General features: G+C 38.1%; 1 protein-coding gene across 2 annotated transcripts in view; it reads right to left on the bottom strand.

Annotated features, from left to right (window-relative positions):
- PDE4D (phosphodiesterase 4D) overlaps positions 1-18,609 on the bottom strand; it is a 584,878-nt gene that overhangs the window by 263,009 nt on the left and 303,260 nt on the right. Inside the window, exon 1 of one of the 2 annotated variants that reach the window (XM_067569283.1) lies at positions 14,302-14,385. The exons of the other annotated variant lie outside the window; for it this stretch is intronic. Coding sequence (XP_067425384.1) covers positions 14,302-14,330 — 29 coding nt within the window. The 5' untranslated portion in view covers positions 14,331-14,385. Of the gene's footprint in view, positions 1-14,301; positions 14,386-18,609 lie in introns of those variants that run through there. 2 annotated transcript variants of the gene reach the window in all.

Below are 18,609 nucleotides of genomic sequence, written 5' to 3'. Positions count from 1 at the left end.
GCCTGATGGTCTAAAGAGAGATCTCAGCTATGCTTGTCGCTGTTCCCATCGCATCACACTGATTCAACAGATGTTCTAAGCTTTAGAATGATATTTGGGGTTGTTGTGTAGGCGGTTGTGTGATTTGTGTGTGGGCTGTGTTGTGCTGGAAGAGTTGTTTGGATTTGTGCAAGTGGCAAATGAGAGGCATGTGATGCAGTGAACAGCAACGTGTATTTGAGATTATTGTATACACTGGGTGGTTCTGCTGACTTTTGTGTAGGGGGCTTGTGCTAGGAGACTTGTGCGGATGGCAAATGAGGGATGCATGCTACAGTGAGGGCTATGTGTATTTGGGATTACTGTGCATGCTATTATGGTGTGATGCACTGCACCCCATGTACACCGTTATGGTGTGATTGCATATCATTCATGTTCACCCTTATAGTGTAACTGTGTATTGTTTACTGCAAAGTATGTCATGAAAGGGGTTTTTGGAATGCTTATGACACACTGAACATTATTGTTATAGTAGTATGTTTGTTGCAATGTCATATATATGGTTATGAAGCTCTGCTATGTGATATTCCCAAATATGTGCCTCATGACTTGAGGCAGACCTAGGCAAATACTAAAAGCAGGAAGGTAGTTCATGCCTCACTAAGGCATGCATAAAACAAACCTTCCAGGAACAATAGACTAGCTTAAGCATCGATAAGGAGATGCTCAATGACTCAAATGGAGGAAGCCATGCTGGACATTGTCTGTCACCTGACCCCAGAGGAGGGCGAAGGAAAATGTTGAAAGAAGAGATATTTTGCAATCTGGGGCTGTCTCTTCCACTTCCATCTACGACAAACAACATCAAGCAAGTGAAGGAAATCAGCCAGCCTGTGGTGATCATTATCTGATTTTGTAAGGTTATTAAAAGTGTTAAGCTTAGTTTAGAATGCGATTTGCTTTTATTCATCCTGATCAAATCTGACTTATTTTCTTCTGATTTATAATCACTTAAAATCTTTCTGTATTTAATAAACTTATTTATTTGCGTTATCTAAAGCAGTGCATGTAGTTTGGGTTTGTGTAGAGACTTCATTTAAAGTGACAGAGCTGGTGCATATCAATTTCTGTGATAAACTGACGAACTAATCATGAGCTTGCATTGTTCAGTGGACAGCACTGAACATTGCAAGATGGCAGTTCCTAAGGTTGCACCTGGAACTGGGGGTGTTTGCTGGGGCCATTCTATTGCATAATCCGATGAGTGACTGGCCAGAAGCACTCATTCACTTAATTAAGGGCCATTTGTTTGCAGGAGATTGTGCATGGGCTGACCCAGAAGTGTGGTTCACACAGAGGAGCAAGTGCGAGATTGGCTCCAGGAGTGAGGGTTTGAGGTGACACAGCTATACACCAGTCCAGATTGCAGAGGGGAACATCACATATGGTGAGTGTATTGATTTATGTACAGAGGGTGTTGTTGGGTCTCTCACCCTTTAATATACTCCTTCTCATGGTCGCTGTGGTGTCCTGCCTTGATTTCCCCTCACCTGGGCTATAAACAAATCCAATCAGGCTCTTCAAAGGGCCTCATTTATTTAACAGAAAAGAAAACCCTAAAACGTAAGGGGAACCTTTAGTCTGCAACTCCACCAGAGAATCCTCTGCCTCCAGTTTAATCAGTGTTATGTCTTGGCCCTTTAGCTACAGCTCAAGATGAACTCCTTGTCTGGAGCTTGGGCCTCTGTGGGATGTCCTGCCAGTTGCCTCTCCTTCCCCTGAGAGTGCATTGCTCTTTGCTGAGTAAGTCTCTAGTAGTTCCTCTAGAGGTACCCAATTAGGTCTCCTGAGCTGCTGCTGTTGTTTTCCAGGGAGTACTTTCCCTCTGGGACTGATCATCACTCCATGAGTCCCTTCTGTCCAGAAGGGCCTTCTCCCCAGAAGTAGCTTCCTGGCAGCCTGGGCTTCCTTCCATGGTTTGGGAGATCCCTTTTGCTGGGACCAGGCCTCCCTGCATGTCTGCCTTCTGCAGTTCTCTCATTTGGCAGCTGGGCCAAGTAATCCACCATCTGTTCTGTCCCCCTCATACAACCAATTAAACCTCTGCACTGAAATTACGGTAGAGGAAAGGTGGTGATTGTTTGAGTTACATGTGGCAACTGTTGCCTATATGATGGTTTAGGACCCTTGACATGGAGAGGTACATACCTTACTTTAGTTGTACACTGCACAGGTGTAATTTGTAAAGTCAAAATATCTGAGAACTTAAAAATGGATGGTAACAGATGGTGAAATCTGGTGAGGATCAATCTAGTGATATTCTGAACAAAAAGAGTTTTCAGCCATGCTTGTGGCTACTTCCATCGCTTCACACAGACTCAGCAAACATTCCAGGCTTCAGAGTGACACACAGAGGGACAGTCCTTTAATCTTATTATAGAGATTATAATTGATGGCACGCTCTCACCTGGAGTGCCAGTTACAATTTTCAGAAGTGTCTACATCACATAGAAGCTTCAGTTCCATTTTCAAAAGCACCAAAGTCATTTAGGTCCACTGTGTTCAGTCCTGGCCACCCTATCCCAGGAAACATTTAGCAGAAAGAGAACAGTTCTAGAGACTGGTAATAAAAATTATGAGAAGCAGAAGGAACTTCCACATGAGGCAAGAGTACCAGGGAGTTTGGGGGAAGGGAGAGATTGCTGCACATTGTGTAGAGGTGGAAAAATAAATAAATAAACATGGATGCATAAGAAATGGGATGCAGAATAATATTGAAATATTATAATGCCATTTGTATAAATCAATGATATTCCCTCACCGGGAACACTTTTTTCAGTTCTAGTCACCCTGTTTCAGAGCGGAGATAGCAGAATTAGAGAACGGGGTTCAGAAACAGGTACTGAGAATGATTAGAGTAATAGAAAAACTGTCATATGAAGAGAGGTTGAAGAGATTTGGACTGTTTAGCTGAGAGAGAAGACTAATAAGAGAGGATATTACAAAGATATAGAAAATAACAAATAGTATAGACACATTGGACTGGGAACCTCTATATATTCAATTTCATAATATAAGATAAGAGGATGTTCAATGAAATTCAAAAGGAGATAATTTTACACTGATAAAAGAAAATACTTTTTACACACAATATATAATTAGCCTATGGAACTCATTATCACAAGATATTTTTGAGGCCAAAAACCTATCAGGATTAAAAAAGTACTGGACATCGCTATGGATACCAAAAATATCCAGAGTTATTATAGTAAATATAAGAATTTGGAAGGGATATAGACCCTCATTCTTCAGAGAATAAACTACCCTCTAATCATTAGAGATTAGGAAGAAATTTTCCTTGACAGCAGCTAACTGAGAGCTTCTTACATCTTCTACACCTCTGAAGCAGGTGATACTGGCTACTGTCACAGACCTGAACCTGATACTGGAATATATGGAATGGACCAATGACCTGAACCAGTATGGCACTTTCTATGTTGCTAAGGATGCCAGAGACATGCTGATTCTTCTCTTTGGTTGGTTCAGAGGCATCTACATTTATTTTTACTTTCTTTTCCTCTATGCAGTGGGTAGCACTTGGGTCCTAGTTATTTTTCAGTATATTGCAGCATTTTTTCGGTTAATCACATAATCTCTTTTATAGAGCCCATTTAAACATTGAACTGCCTGCAGATATCAGCCGTTTCTCAGGTTTCAGAAATAAGTTGCCTTTGTTAGGTCTAACAGAGATATGTCAAATCTCAAGTCAGGAAAACTCCACAGTTCTCAAATTATCCTAAAAAAATGTATTAGTTAACAAATGACACATCCTAGCTCATGATTTACACACAAATATTACTGATGGACAGCACTAATCTAATGTTGATAAGGCATTTTGATTATCCTCTCTACCAGTTACATTCTAGTTTTATCCAACATCTAGAAATTAATTACTGTATCTTGACAGGGTACATGCTGAACTAGGGTCAGCTTGTTTACCTGATGTATTGGGTATCAGATCTGCTACTAGTTCTATTTATAGTGGCCTGTTACACATCATAGAATTGCAATTCATTTAGCCTTGACACTAAAATAAAAATCCGTGCCCATATAACATTTTAAAATCAAAACTAGTATTTTCTGGCATTTCTGGCCAGTGTCTTGCACACCATCTTTCACATCCAGAAGGATCCCAAAGTGCCTTACAACTGAAACTGGCATACAAACTATAAGAAGGAATCACTTCACCCCCACTGAAATTAAGTCACCTCTGTCTGAGATGAAACACAATAGCTATTTACCACCATAGCAACATTACATAACAATTGAGGGCAGTAAGTGAAGAATACTATAGCCACCTAGAAGTGCAGGGGATATGTAGATACAGAATAATTACCTAAACTAGAATTTGGATAGGATCTTGGGGTGAATACTCTAATAATGCTTGCAAAAAGTGCTACAGGTTCAGTAATAGCCACACTTAGTCAGAATTTTAGCTCTATGTCTCAGATATAAAATGGCATTTTCATCAGCACAGTGCTTCCCCCGAAAGACTATGTCATTACACTGATTTAAAACAGAACCACAGTTGAGAAGAATGAATTTATTAGCATTACTTCCTGTGGCACCTACAGTAGATGTTGCATTTCCTGGAGGTTTTTCACCCAGGTCTTGACCTATCTTTCACTCACTTAGCTTGTGAGACCTTATGTAAACATAATCGGCTTACAGCATTAAGAGCACCTACTATCTACATCATTCCTATTTATATATTTCTGATCAATATTTTATTCATGCAACACTAACAGGATCATTTCCGGAAAAAAACAAAAACAAACAGCAACAACAACAACAAAAACCCAGGAAACACTGGCAGGCTAAAGCTCAGTTGTGCGGATGGGAGGAAAGTATGAGAAATCTAAACAAGTGCCAATCTTCACCCTGATCATTTTACTTCTACATTGTATTCTTTCTCTTCTCCTTTATCTGATTATATTATAAGCTTTTGGGGGCAGGGAATGGGTCTTCCCAGAGGTTTGTACAGTTTCTGGTACATTTTGGACATTACAGTCATAACGATACTAAAAAAAGTTAGGAGTATAGCAATAATCATACACTGTGCAAACACGAATTTAGCTCTGCCAATGCTGTTTAATCCTGATCTGCATGCTCCTTGCTGTATTTCAGCTTCTGCTGAGAAAGGTTTTGCATAGGTCAAATCAGATTGTGTTACAATTGGTGCTAGTCTAAGATACACCAGAATTGGATCCAACACCTCATTTCACTTGTGACAAGGCACATTTTGAATCAAGGAATTTAGGAAGTGAAAGTGCATCAACTCACTAACCACGCAGAGACCAAAACCATGCACAGTAAGTTTCACCACACAGTCAGTTTTTAATGACCAACCAAATAAACTGGAAACCCTTAAGGTTTATAATATTACGACTAGAATACTTCTAGTGAATACCTATGCAAACAACACCACTGTCATTTTGTACAGTGCCTGGAACGATAAAATCCCAATCCCTGATTGGAACTTTCAGGAGCTACCACAATACAAATAAACAAACAAACAAACCAACAAACTTTAATCTAGTTTTTATTACAGTTTTACCATATGGACAATAATCTCTAGTAACTTTGGAATATTTCACTTTCCACTCTAAAACAGCATTTATATGGCTAAGAAAGCCCACTACTTGTAGTTGGCAAAATGGAAAACCTTGTTTGAGAGTCAGGTTTGACATTCCAGGCCCTAAGATTTCAGTGCCTTGCAGCATAATTATGTGACGGGATGGAGTCATCCTCCTTACGTATGAACCCCTTGAACAGCTGGCTAAGGAACTGAATGTTGGCAGTAGTTACAACCACATGATCAGTCCTCTTGGCCAGAGGAAACATGCCAGATGGCAGCCAAAGAAGAAAAAAAATACACAGTGGGGGATGGAACAAAAGAAGCTCTCATAAAACAACTGGGAACCCTCTTTTATTTTCCATATTCTTATTATTTACAGAGTTGATAGTGTACCTTCATACATAGCTGACAGGAAGCTCTAGTTTTGAAATTATATATATCCATTACTTTATAATGATACTCCTTCCACAGTCATTTAATTTCATGGGGAAATTATTATATGTAGTACTGACATTAAGTCATTTCTCCACAGCAAATCTTTTCCGTCAGAAGCTCGCTCACTTTAACCAAATGGCTACAAAACTGCATACACCATATAGAAGTTTTTTCTTCAGCAGGTTTATTAAATAATCCTTCAAATCTTTTTCATTTTGTGCGTCGCTGAGCACCTTTGGAGCATGTCTGAGAACCCACAGCTTGCACCAAAGTCAGTGAAACTTGTGGGTACTAAAGCACCTTGCAGGGTTAAGTACCACATAAGGAGGGTGTATAAGAACACAAGAATGGCCATATTGGGTCAGACCAATGGTCCATCTAGGCCAGTATCCTATCATCTGACAGTGGCCAATGCCAGGTACTTCAGAGGGAATGACCAGAACAGGGCAGTTTTGAATGATCCCTGTTGTCCAGTCCTACCTTTTGGCAGTTGGAGGTTTAGGGACACCCAGAGCATGGGGTTGCATCCCTGACCATCTTGGCTAATAGCCATTAATGGACCTATCCTCTATTAACTTATTTAATTCTTTTTTGAACCCAGTTATACATTTGGCCTTCACATCATCCTCTGGCAATAAATTCAACAGGTTAACAGTGTGATGTGTGAAGTAGTACTTCCTTATGTTTGTTTTACATCTGCTGCCTATTAATTTAATTGAGTGATTCCTGTTTCTTGCAATATGTGAAGGGGTAATTAACACTTCCCTGTTCACTTCCCCACACCATTCATGATTTTAAAGACCTCTATAATATCCCCCCTAAGTCGTCTATTTTCCAAACTGAAAAGTTTCAGCCTTTTTAATCTCTCCTTGTATGGAACCTGTTTCATATCACCAATCATTTTCATTGCCCTTCTCAGCACCTTTACCAATTCTCTTATATCTTTATTTGTTGGGGCAACCAGAACTGCACACAGTATTCAAGGGGTGGAAGTACTGTGGATTTAGAGTGGCACTATGATATTTTCTGTTTTGTTATATATCCCTTTCCTAACGGTTCCTAACATTCTGTTAGTTTTTTTGACTGCTGCTGCATATTGAGCCGATGTTTTCAGAAAACTATCCATGATGACTCCAAGATCTCTTTCTCGAGTGGTAACAACTAATTTAGACCCCATTATTTTGTATGTATAGTTGGGATTATTTTTATGAAGAGAATATGTAATGCATGTGCCCTATGAAGTTTTTGTCTTGTGTGTGTTTCAAATGTATATAAATATTATATCTCTGTGTGACAGGGTGTACAGGTCCAGGGGAGGTGGAGGGTGGGGAGCTGCAGCCATAGCATTCCTTAACATAGTGGAGAGGCCTTGCTATGGCACTACCCCTTAAATACTTACTCCAGAGTTAAACTAAGCACTGCATTTTCAGAGTTACATCTGGAAGTGCCTCCTTGAGCTGAGGGTAACTGCGGTAATCACCAAATTTCCTGACTGCATCTGAGATGAAGAGCACCTGAGGCTGGTTAGATTCAGAGCCTTAAGAAATTGCTGGGCTAGGGAATTCTGACGGCATAAGAGCAGCTCTCTTTCTGTTGTTTGTGTTGGATTTAAAGACTGTTCATCTGCCAGAGGACATTGTGAATAGAGATGTGCTTCATTTCATATCAGTTCAACCAAACCAGTGGGAGGTCCGCAAATATACTTGACACTCTAGAGAAGGTTTTTCCTGCTTATCTCTTTAGACTTGAGGAGTTTCTGTTCCGTTGTGAAGACAGTGATCCTATCCCATCTGGTAATGGAGGGATCACATGTGATTCTAGCGTGTGGCTAATACTGCAGTTTACTTCTTATGCAGTATTTTTTTCTTAGCTTTTTGTTGTCTTGTTCAGTAACTCAGCGGGTACGAAATGGATTCTTGTTACTTTCAGCTAGATGCATCCTCTCCTTCCTCCCCAAATCACAGACTTCACTCACATTTTTACATATTTTTAGTTGTTGACTTGCTGGGCTTAAAATTATTAATAGGCTAAAGGATTAAGATAAATAATCACCAACTCAAACTATGAACCCAAACACTTAAAACAAATCAGCAGTGATATTAAGTAACTCTAGAGGGAGTCTAGATACATACAACATACACACTGACGGGGCCATAAGGGATTTCAACTTAATTAGATTTAGGCTCTCCAGTGAATTTGGCCCTGGGGCTTTAAGCCACAGCTTCTTTGCTGGGGTATGAGTGGCTACACTGCACTGGGATTCCATTCCAGCAATTTTCACTGACCCTAGCCAGAATTCTTCCTGAACTCTGGAGAAACACCTCAGAGAAGCAGCTCCATCATCATTTGAAAGGTACACTCCCCAGCATACTTTCTGGCCAGTAGGGAGGGGGAGCTCCAACCACTTCTATTTGGCACTGACTAAGACAGTCATAGAATCAAAGAAACGTAGGGATGGAAGGGAACTCAAAAAGTCAGGTAGTCCATCCCTCTGCACTGAGGCAGCACCCAGTATACCTAGACCATCCCTGATGGGGATTTCACAATCTCCCTTGGAAGCCTACTCCAGAGCTTAACTATCTTTATAGTTAGATTTTTTTCCTATCATCTAACCTAAATCTTCCTTGCTGCAGATCAAGCTCATTACATTTGTCCTGCCTTCAGCTGATATGGAGAACAACCGAACACTTTATAACAGCCCTTAACAACATATTTGAAGACTTAACAGCTCCCACCTCACTCTTCTTTTCTCAAGACTGACCAGGCCCAGTTAGTTTTAACCTTTCCAAATAGATCATATTTTCTACAGCTTTTATCATTTTTCTTGCTCTCCTTTGGACTCTCTCCAATTTGTCCACATCTTTCCTAAAATGTGGTGCCCAGAACTGGACACAGTACTCTAAAAATGAGGCCACAGCCGTGCCAAGCAGAGCGGAACAATTACTTCCCATGTCTTCACATGACACTTCTGTCAATATGCCCCAGGATAATATTAGTCTTTTTGCAACTAAATCACAGTTTTGACTCACATTCAACCTCCAGATCCTTTTCAGCAGCATTACCACCCAGTCATTCTCCACTTTTATAGTGGTTCATTTGATTTTTCCTTCCTAAGGGTCTTTATTTCATTTGTCTTTGATTGAACTTCATCTTGTTGATTTCAGATCAAATCTCCAATTTGTCAAGATTCATAGACTTTAAACTCATAGACTTTAAGGTCAGAATGGACCAATATGATCATCTACTCTGACCTCCTGCACAAAGCAGGCCACAGAACCTCACCCACCCACTCCTTAAAAGACCCCTAATGTATGACTGAGTTACTGAAGTCCTCAAATAATGGTTTACTAACTTCAAGGTACAGAGAATCCACCAGCAAGTGACCCGTTCCCCATGCTATAGGAAGGTGAAAAACCCCCAAGGCCTCTGCCAATCTGCCCTTGGGGAAAATTCCTTCTCAACCCTCAGCTAAACCCTGAGCACATGGGCAAGACTCATCAGCCAGACATCCAGAAATAATCCTCTGTAGTAACTCAGAACCCACCCCATCAAACATCCCATCACAGGCCATTGGGCATATTTACCACTAATAGTCAAAAATCAGTTAATTGCCAAATTAGGCTGTCCCATCATACCATCCCCTCCATAAATGTATCAAGCTCAGTTTTGAAGCCAACTAGGTTTTTTGCCCCCACTGCTCCTCTTGGAAGGCTGCTCCAGAACTTCACTCCTCTGATGGTAAGAAACCTGTGCCTAATTTCAAGTGTAAACTTCCTGATGTCCAGTTTATATCCATTTGTTCTTGTGTCCACATTGGCGCTAAACTTAAATAATTCCTCTCCCTGCTATTTATCCCTCTGATGTATTTATAGACAGCAATCATATCTCTCTTCAACCTTTTTTTGGTTAGGCTAAACAGGCCAAGTTCTTTGAGTCTCCTCTCGTAAGACAGGTTTTCCATTCCGTGGATCATCCTAGTAGCCCTTCTCTGCAGGTATTCCAGTTTGAATTCATCTTTCTTAAACATGGGGGGACCAGAACTGCACACAATATGCCAGAGGAGGTCTCACTTGTGCCTTGTATAATGGTACTAACACGATCCTATCTCTACTGGAAATACGTCATTGGATGCATCCTAGGACCGCATTAGCTTTTTTCATGGTCACATTACATTGGCGGTTCATAGTCATCCTGTGATCAACCAATCACCCAGGTCCTTTTCATCCAGTGTCACTTCCAATTGACGTGTCTCCAGCTTATAGCAAAAATTCTTGTTATTAGTCCCTAAATGCATGACCTTGCACTTTCCACTATTAAATTTCATCCTATTTCTATTACTCCAGTTCACAAGGTCATCCAGAACCTCTTGTATGATATCCCAATCTTTCTCTTTATTGGCACTATCTCCCAACTTTGTGTCATCCGCAAACTTTATTAACACATTCCCACTTCTTGAGCCAAGGTCAGTAATTAAAAGGTTAAATGAGATTGGTCCCAAGACTGATCCCTGAGGAACTCCACTACTAACCTCCCTCCAGTCTAACAGTTCACCTTTCAGTATGACCTGTTGTAGTCTTCCCTTTCACCAGTTCCTTATCCACCTTTCAATTTTCATATTAATTTCCATCTTTTCCAATTTAACTAATAATTCCCCATGTAGAACCGTACCAAACTGAAATCTAGGCAAGCTAGATCCACTGCATTCCCTTTGTCTAAAAAAATCTGTTATCTTCTCAAAAAAGGAGATCAGGTTGGTCTAGTATGATCTACCTTTTGTAAAGCCGTGTTGTATTTTGTCCCAATTACCATTAACCTCAATATCCTTAACTTCTTTCTCTTTCGCATTTTTTCCCAAGACCTTGCATACAACCGAGGTCAAACTAACAGGCCTGTAGTTACCTGGATAAGATCATTTTGAATTCTAATCCTGTCCTCCAAAGCACTTGCAATCCCTTCCAATTTGGTGTCATCTGCAGATGTTTTAAGCACACTCTCCACTCCATTATCCAAGTCATTAATGAAAATATTGAGTAGTACCAGACAGACCAGTGAAGGACCACACTAGATACATCCCCCCAGTTTGACAGCAAACCATGAATAACTATTGTTTGAGCATGGTCTTTCAACCACTTGTTTACTCACTTTATAGTAATTTAATCTAGACCATATTTCCCTAGTTTGCTCATGAGAATGTCAGATGGGACTGCGTCAAAAGTCTTAAAAAAGCCTTACTAAATATATCAAGTCTACAGCTCCCATCTGTCCACTAAGACGATAACCCTATTGAAGAGGGAAATTAGGTTGGTTTGGCATGATTTGTTCTTGGCAAATCCATGTTGGCTATTCCTTACAACCTTATTATTCTCTAGGTGCTTACAAACTGATCATTTAATAATTTGTTCCAGCATCTTCCCAGTTAGCCTGACTGGTCTATAATTCCCTGGGTCCTCTTTGTTCTCCTTATTAAAGATAGATTCTATGTATGCCCTTGTCCTGTCCTCTGGGACCTCACCCTTCCTCCATGAATTCTCAAGATAATTGCTAATGGTTCCAAGATTGCTTCAGCTAGTTCTTTAAGTACTCTAGGATGAATTTCATCAGGCCCTCCCAACTTGAATATATCTAACTAATCTATGTATTCTTTTATCTGGTCTTTCCCTATTTTGGCTTGTGCCCCTTCTTCCATGTTGTTAATATTAATTGTGTTAAGCATCTGGTCACCATTAACCTTTTTAGTGAAGACTGATGAAAAATAGACATTCAGTCTTCTTGCTGTCATCCGTTATTAATTCTCCTTCTCCACTGAGAAGATGACTACACTTTCCTTCATCTTTCTCTTGCTTCTCATGTATGTAAAGAACCTATTCTTATTTATTTTTATGTCTTTTTCTAGGTGTAACTCATTTTGTGCCTTAGCCTTTCTGATTTTGCTCCAAATTGCTTCTGCTACTCTTTTGTTCTCATCCTTAGCAATTTGTCCATGTTCTCACTTTTTGTAGGATTACTTTTTGATTTTCAGATCATAAATCATAAATCTCCTGAAAATTAGACATATGCACAACACACTGTACATAAGAGCAGAATTTGTCCAAAAGGTAGCAACAGCAATTTTAAAATTATAGACTGTTCTTGAGTAAAAGTAAAATTGGAAAGTAGAAAAAGCAGGGTTTGCTAAACAGTATTCTTCATAGTATTCTTCATAGAAAACTTAGATGTGTTATTGACGTGTTAATTTTTTAGAAGCCCACGGACATTGACATCAGATATTTCAGTGATATGAGGAGAACTGTCAGCTGACAAAAACAAGATCATTAAATTACATATGGATTGTGTACTGTAAAATTCTGTAGTGTTCTTCTAAATATAACCAACAGTGTGAATGGAGCTGTAGCAGTGATATGGCAATGCGCAAGACCATATAGATATTAGGGCTTCTGAATCCTCTTTCTAATCAGAAGTTATGGTTATAGTAAATGATAAAAACAAAACAGGACTGCTGTTAAGTAAAAACAAAATTCTCCCTCATTTCTGATCACATTATCTTCATTCTTCTAGATCCTGGTAATTCCTAAAATCTCCAGAAAAACCATTCTACTTATGATACTTTATGTAAATAAGTCTTGTAAGACTTGTAAGATATCATCCATTGATATCTGTAGAGCTCAAGTAAGATTTAGGTAGTTTGAGATTCTAAGTGAAAAGAACCCGTTCACTTTTAAGGCTGATTTATGGCTGCAAAATCTATTAAAAGGACAACAGTCAAACTTGCATTACCGAACTACAGTACTGAATATAGACGCTCTTCATAAATCAGACCACTTGTCAGCATGCTTTCTGAACATAGCTTTATATGGAAGTTGGAAACATCACACATACTGTGGAAAAAATAATCCAAATTTAAAAAAAAAATCTATTCAGAAGATGTTTTTCTTCTGTTTGCAATGTAGATATCACCATAAGAGAACACAAATATGTTGTAGTTGTGGGTATTTTTAAGCAGAAGCATAAATAATCTATAAATTTAACAAATATTTTCATATAACTACTATTCTAGTCTAAGTGTAAGTACTGCAAAACAAAAATAAGCTTGTTGATGCAGTCACATAAGTTGACTGCATCACTTCATTTCTTCATTTTACAGTTTTTAACCACTATATATATTTTTTACCATAAAAATGCCAAGATTTGTTCTACACTTCAAAACTGAGGTTTATATTTTAATATTTTATATGGCAAGTAGGCAACTCTTCATACATGAATGATCTAGCTTTTGCATGGCAAAATGTTGAGAGATGTTTACCACCTTAAGTTGTTAGTTTTGTTGGTATTGTATATTTTTGTTAACTGCTTGTGGTTGATATTGTTATGTAAAGCACTCTTCCTCTTAGGCAACTGCATTATACAAATGTGAATATAAATGTGGATATTGAATCAATGGATACTAAAAATACATCTTATTCAGAAGGAAATGTACAACAGGTCCTTAATTTATTCTGTAACACAACTGACAGAATTTTTTCTATTCTGAAACAAAACTGTAGATTTTGACAATATTAAGTTTATACTTATATATTCACACATACATATATATAGGATAGATGCTAACCAGTTTATATGTTTATATATATATATATATATTGTTAAAGGACACCTGGCAACAATAACTTTAATTTTAATTTCAGAAAGCAGTATAAGATGTCTATTGAAACAACCAGTTTTCTAATAGTGACAACTAAGACAAAATTTGAAGCAATTTTTTTTGTCCTGAATATATATATATATTTTTTTTTCTACATTTTTGCATACTAAAATATTTAACAATCATGGTTTGCTAATTCTGGCTGCTCTGCTAATTTCTGGCATCACCAATCTGCAAAAGCCTTCCTCAACAATAAATGTTAATTCAAATTTGGCATTGCTCATATATGTCACAGTCATCTTACTAGAGTATATATGTTAATCTACTTTTTTCCAGGCTTAGAAGATAATATACAAAATATGTTTAAAACAAATGCAGCTTTAGAGGTTACCACTGCCAATAATGTTATATTATTATATATAACACATTCAATATTTTCCTAAAATAAATCCTGAGAAAAACCCTTATAAATGTCTATGAAATAGTGTGAGCTACAGTAAATACAACAGGGTAACAGATTTCTACATGCTACAAGTCTGAAGCAGAACATTAAAGATCTGCAGTCACAGTGAATTATCAACATCTACCACAGCAGGACTATAACTGATACCTGTAGGACTTCAAAAAGCGATATCTCATCTTGTTTCTTGGAGATAAACGAGGTACCAAGGTCCCCAAGGGATCCCAGAGAAAGGCCATTTGTAAGGATAGTGCCAAAAGTGTCTAAAAAAAATATATGATTCAGAGGGGAAGCAGGGCAGTTGTGCTGGAGGTGCCCTGCCCCAATCATGAAGCACTTGTAACTGTGTAAGGGAATGTTGTTTTCTTACGGTGTGCTTTGGCAGAGATGTGGCTGGCTGAGGGCATAGGCTAGAAGGGATAACCAGGATTTCCTGCTGCACAACACTTGCCCTTTGCACGAATACTTGCTACATTCAGAGTTCTTATCTCATTAGTAAAGAGAGAAACTCTCATGGTAAATCTGTTGATAATTATAGCACTCATTAAAAAGCAAAGACACACGCTACTGAAAACTGCAGAGAAAACACATTAGGCAAAATGCAGATACAGCTAACTCTCCAATAATTTCTAAAACCAATACTCCAAACCTCTAACAACAGATCTTAAATTTTGTTCATAATATAACACCAAACAGTAATTTTTCCAACATGTTTAGATTGACATCAGAAAGATAAAGAATATATTGCAACATAAAATATCTAGTAAAGATGATAGTATCAAAGGGATAAAATTAATATAGAAAAACATGTCATCGGGCCCTTAAATTGTGCCACTGTTACATTCTTACTAATTCTATTCAACTTCTTTTTTCTCCTCACAGTTTCTCATGACTATCAATTTATATCATTAAGCAGCTTTTCTGAAAGGATTTAATCATCTGTGAGAGATCAGCCTCTCTAACAGAATGAGTCTCATACTGGCAGATCATTTTCAGATGTCTTGGCAGTTTTTCCCTCTAGAAGACTGCATCATTTGTCTTACTGAGTTACAGTGAATGACTTTGACAGGAAAACTCAGCTTACTGCTAGCTATGCACCAGAAATATTCAGGGGAGCAATCACTATTGCATTTAGGCATTGAAATGTCTTTTTTTCCCCTTAGTCTCAAGCCCAAAATAGTTTTAAAACGTAAACCTTCATCATCTCAGTCTAGCAGTAGTAGTTTTCAGTCTTCCATAAGAGAAGACCCGAGTTTGATTCATAATCTAGAGTCTCACTTCCTAGGACAACATGGGATAGGAGCATGTCAGAAGCAATAAGCCAAATTCAGTTCTGACATAGGTGGAGGCAACTTCAATGAAGTCTGCAGGTTGAATAGGTAAAGCCCTGCACAGATACAAAATTTATATCCACATCCAATCCGCGATCCACAAACACAGTCTGCGGGTATTCCCAGATTTTCAGGACTCTATGCATATGGTCCCAATTATTCAGTATCAATTAACAGAGAGCTCTCTAGCTAATTAAAGAACACAACGGTGATTTCTGAAAATAGTCCAGTCCAGCCTTCCTTGTCCACAAGGATGATGATGTAGTGATGTAGAAGGAAGGAATTATGAATTTCTGTGGGGTGAAGTTTTAAATCTGGTGAAAATAGAGGGATACTCAGGGCTCCAATGGGAACTGGAGAAAAATTAGTTCTCAGGAATAAATTACTTTGCCACTTATATGATAAAATATATTAAAACTATTTGCATGGTAGCAGAATGCTGGAATACACTCAATCACAAAGATCATAAACATATTATAACGGAATATACTCTGCTCTAGGGACAACTCATTTACTTGTGATATATAAAGGAATGTACTATAAATTGTCAATCTGACCATAATTCTCCTCTTCCTTTGAAACAGTACTTGTGCATCTGGTCTTTGCAGATGAAGTAAGAGCTTTTTTCATTTATATAATAAAATCCATATATTTTTGAGTAGTTTAGAGAATATTCCATTTAACTCAATTATTATTATACACATCTCTTTGAAACAAGAGCCCTGAACAATGGCAGATTGATTGCTGAACAATTCTCTAGGTATCTAAACCTATTATGCATCATGACAATCATTATATTAATTAGGATTTAAATTATTATAAAATCTAATTGAATTATAATAATAATGAATATGAACACTAACAAAAGTCATTATTTCTCTCCTGGGGAAACAAGAACAGGGACGGGCTACACTGTTGTTATCTCAATCTCAATAATGCAGCATATTGCCAAGTATACTTCATTCTCTCATTCTATTTTAAAACTATTAAAAACTGACCACATGAACCATCCTAACAAAAGTACATAATTTGAAATGGAAGAAATGCACCTGAACAAACATGCCTATTATTAACTACTTTTTTTCTTCCTGCTTTTCCTACAATATTATACTAAACCCACTGACACAGCCAGCCTCAATGAGGTCAAAGAAATAAGCTACTTATAATTAAGATTACTGCAAAGTAAAGTTAAGACTTGATTTCAAATACAATTACTGTCATTATTATAGTGACATGTACAGTGACCACCTATATCATTACAAACTACAGTATGTTCATGAATATTCAGGAAACTGCAGGGACAAAAAACTTCACAACTCACAAAAAAACAGATTAACATTTTATGAAGTTTACCCTGGGATATGATTCCTGTCTTTCCTAGGGTTTTTTCCCAGCAGTTTGTGAATTTCACTAGGAATATAAGTGTTCGGGGGCACTCAAAGAACACAAAGCAAATGGACAAAAGGTCAAATCAAATTACTATTTGTTGGCGGTCTTTTGGGTAAGAAATAGCTATGTATACAAGCAAGCTAATATACCATTTCATATGAAAGAGGTAAACTAAATCATTATATGCAGTGATTAGCAAAACTTTTGATAGAAGTTTATATTATGAAACATATTTCCTGGCAGAGATCTTTGATGTATTACATACATTTGAAACTATAACAGTTACTCTGTAATTTGCTTAATACTGGGATTCTGGCCCCAGAATTGACCTTGGCTGATTCAACAGCACAGTCAACTGATGTTACTACAGCCAGGTTTGGATTTAAAGATCCCCTACTGAAATAATTCAGAGGGTGGCCTTTCCTTCATCATTCCAAGAAAGAACAATGTGATGCTAGTTTGATATGAGAATACATTTTTATGAAAAACAATTCAGACAAGAATATTTTCTTCTTATGAAATGTCCTTATTCTTCCCAAAATCAAGCTGATTAAAAAGTTTGACTGTTTAAATTAAAAAACTATATATATATATATATATAAGTTCATAAATTAGAAAACATGATTTTTCATTAATTAACCAATTCTATAAATGTTTTTGTCTGACCCATGTAGTCAAAAACAACAATTCCACTGCAAGAAGTTATAATGAAAGTGGATGCTATGACTTATGAATGACTGGCATAAACACCTAAAACATGCATTTTCCCATTAGTACAGTTCCCCAGAAGGGCCTCAAGCCTGCACAATCCCTCTTCTTGAAGGGTACTAGCAGACATAGCAGTGAATATAAGCACCTATGGAGAATCTATTCAATTTGTCTGCTGCCCTTGTTGAGACCTTGTAGAATGAGAGAGATGCAGTTCACTGCTCCCACTTCTGTCAAACACGATGCAGTGTATCAATCACAGGGTTAAACCCCCTCAAAGTGTTTGAAGAATTGGGGACTAAATCTATACTATTCCACCAAACATTAAAATCTTCCCCTCAGACTGTGGAGTGCCAGTGAAACCACTCTGCATCTCTTACTGAAACTCAAAGCTGCAGGATTGTCCATTGTCTCTAAGCTCCTCCTTGAATAAGGTTTTGGCCGGGGAGGGGGAGGGGGAAGATAATAGTGGATCCACTGTCTTTCTACTATTCCACCTAAAGCAGGCGTCCATCCCCACATGCCTCTTTGAGCAGTAGCAGAAAGAGAGAGAGCGAGAGAGCAAGAGAGCATGAGTGTGCTGCTACAGGGCACTGCTGCTCAATTTGCAGAAAGTGTGCAGTCTCCCTGCATGACCTCTTTGTATCTGGGACCTCTCCTGTGGAGTGGAACTAGGTTGATTCCCAGTCTTTAATGCTTTCCAAAAGTCCTCTGTAGCATACATATTGTCCCTACCACATACAGTGTTGCTGAATGGAATCAGTAGTTTGAGAGAGAGCAAGCGAGCAGGTCACCCTATTACAATTGCCTGGAACCTATTTGTTTGGGCAGTAATAAAATATAAACTTTAAAAATGAAAGATTTAGTTATAAGATAATACTGAAAACTGAGATGCTTTGGAGGAAACAGTTACACACAAACTTGATTTCTATTAAAATGTAATCAATTACTTAGATTAATTTCTATGACTTAGTGCCTGGTTTGTCTAATCAGTTTCCCCCTCAATTTTCAAACAGTGCATGAAAGTTTA

Source organism: Emydura macquarii, unplaced genomic scaffold (assembly GCF_026122565.2).
Source record: "Emydura macquarii macquarii isolate MOO-44397 ecotype Brisbane River unplaced genomic scaffold, CSIRO-AGI_Emac_v2 contig_2897, whole genome shotgun sequence".
Classification (NCBI taxonomy): Eukaryota; Metazoa; Chordata; order Testudines; family Chelidae; genus Emydura; species Emydura macquarii.
The sequence above is the reverse complement of the archived record's forward strand: the minus strand, read 5'-3'. Positions and strand labels throughout refer to the sequence as shown.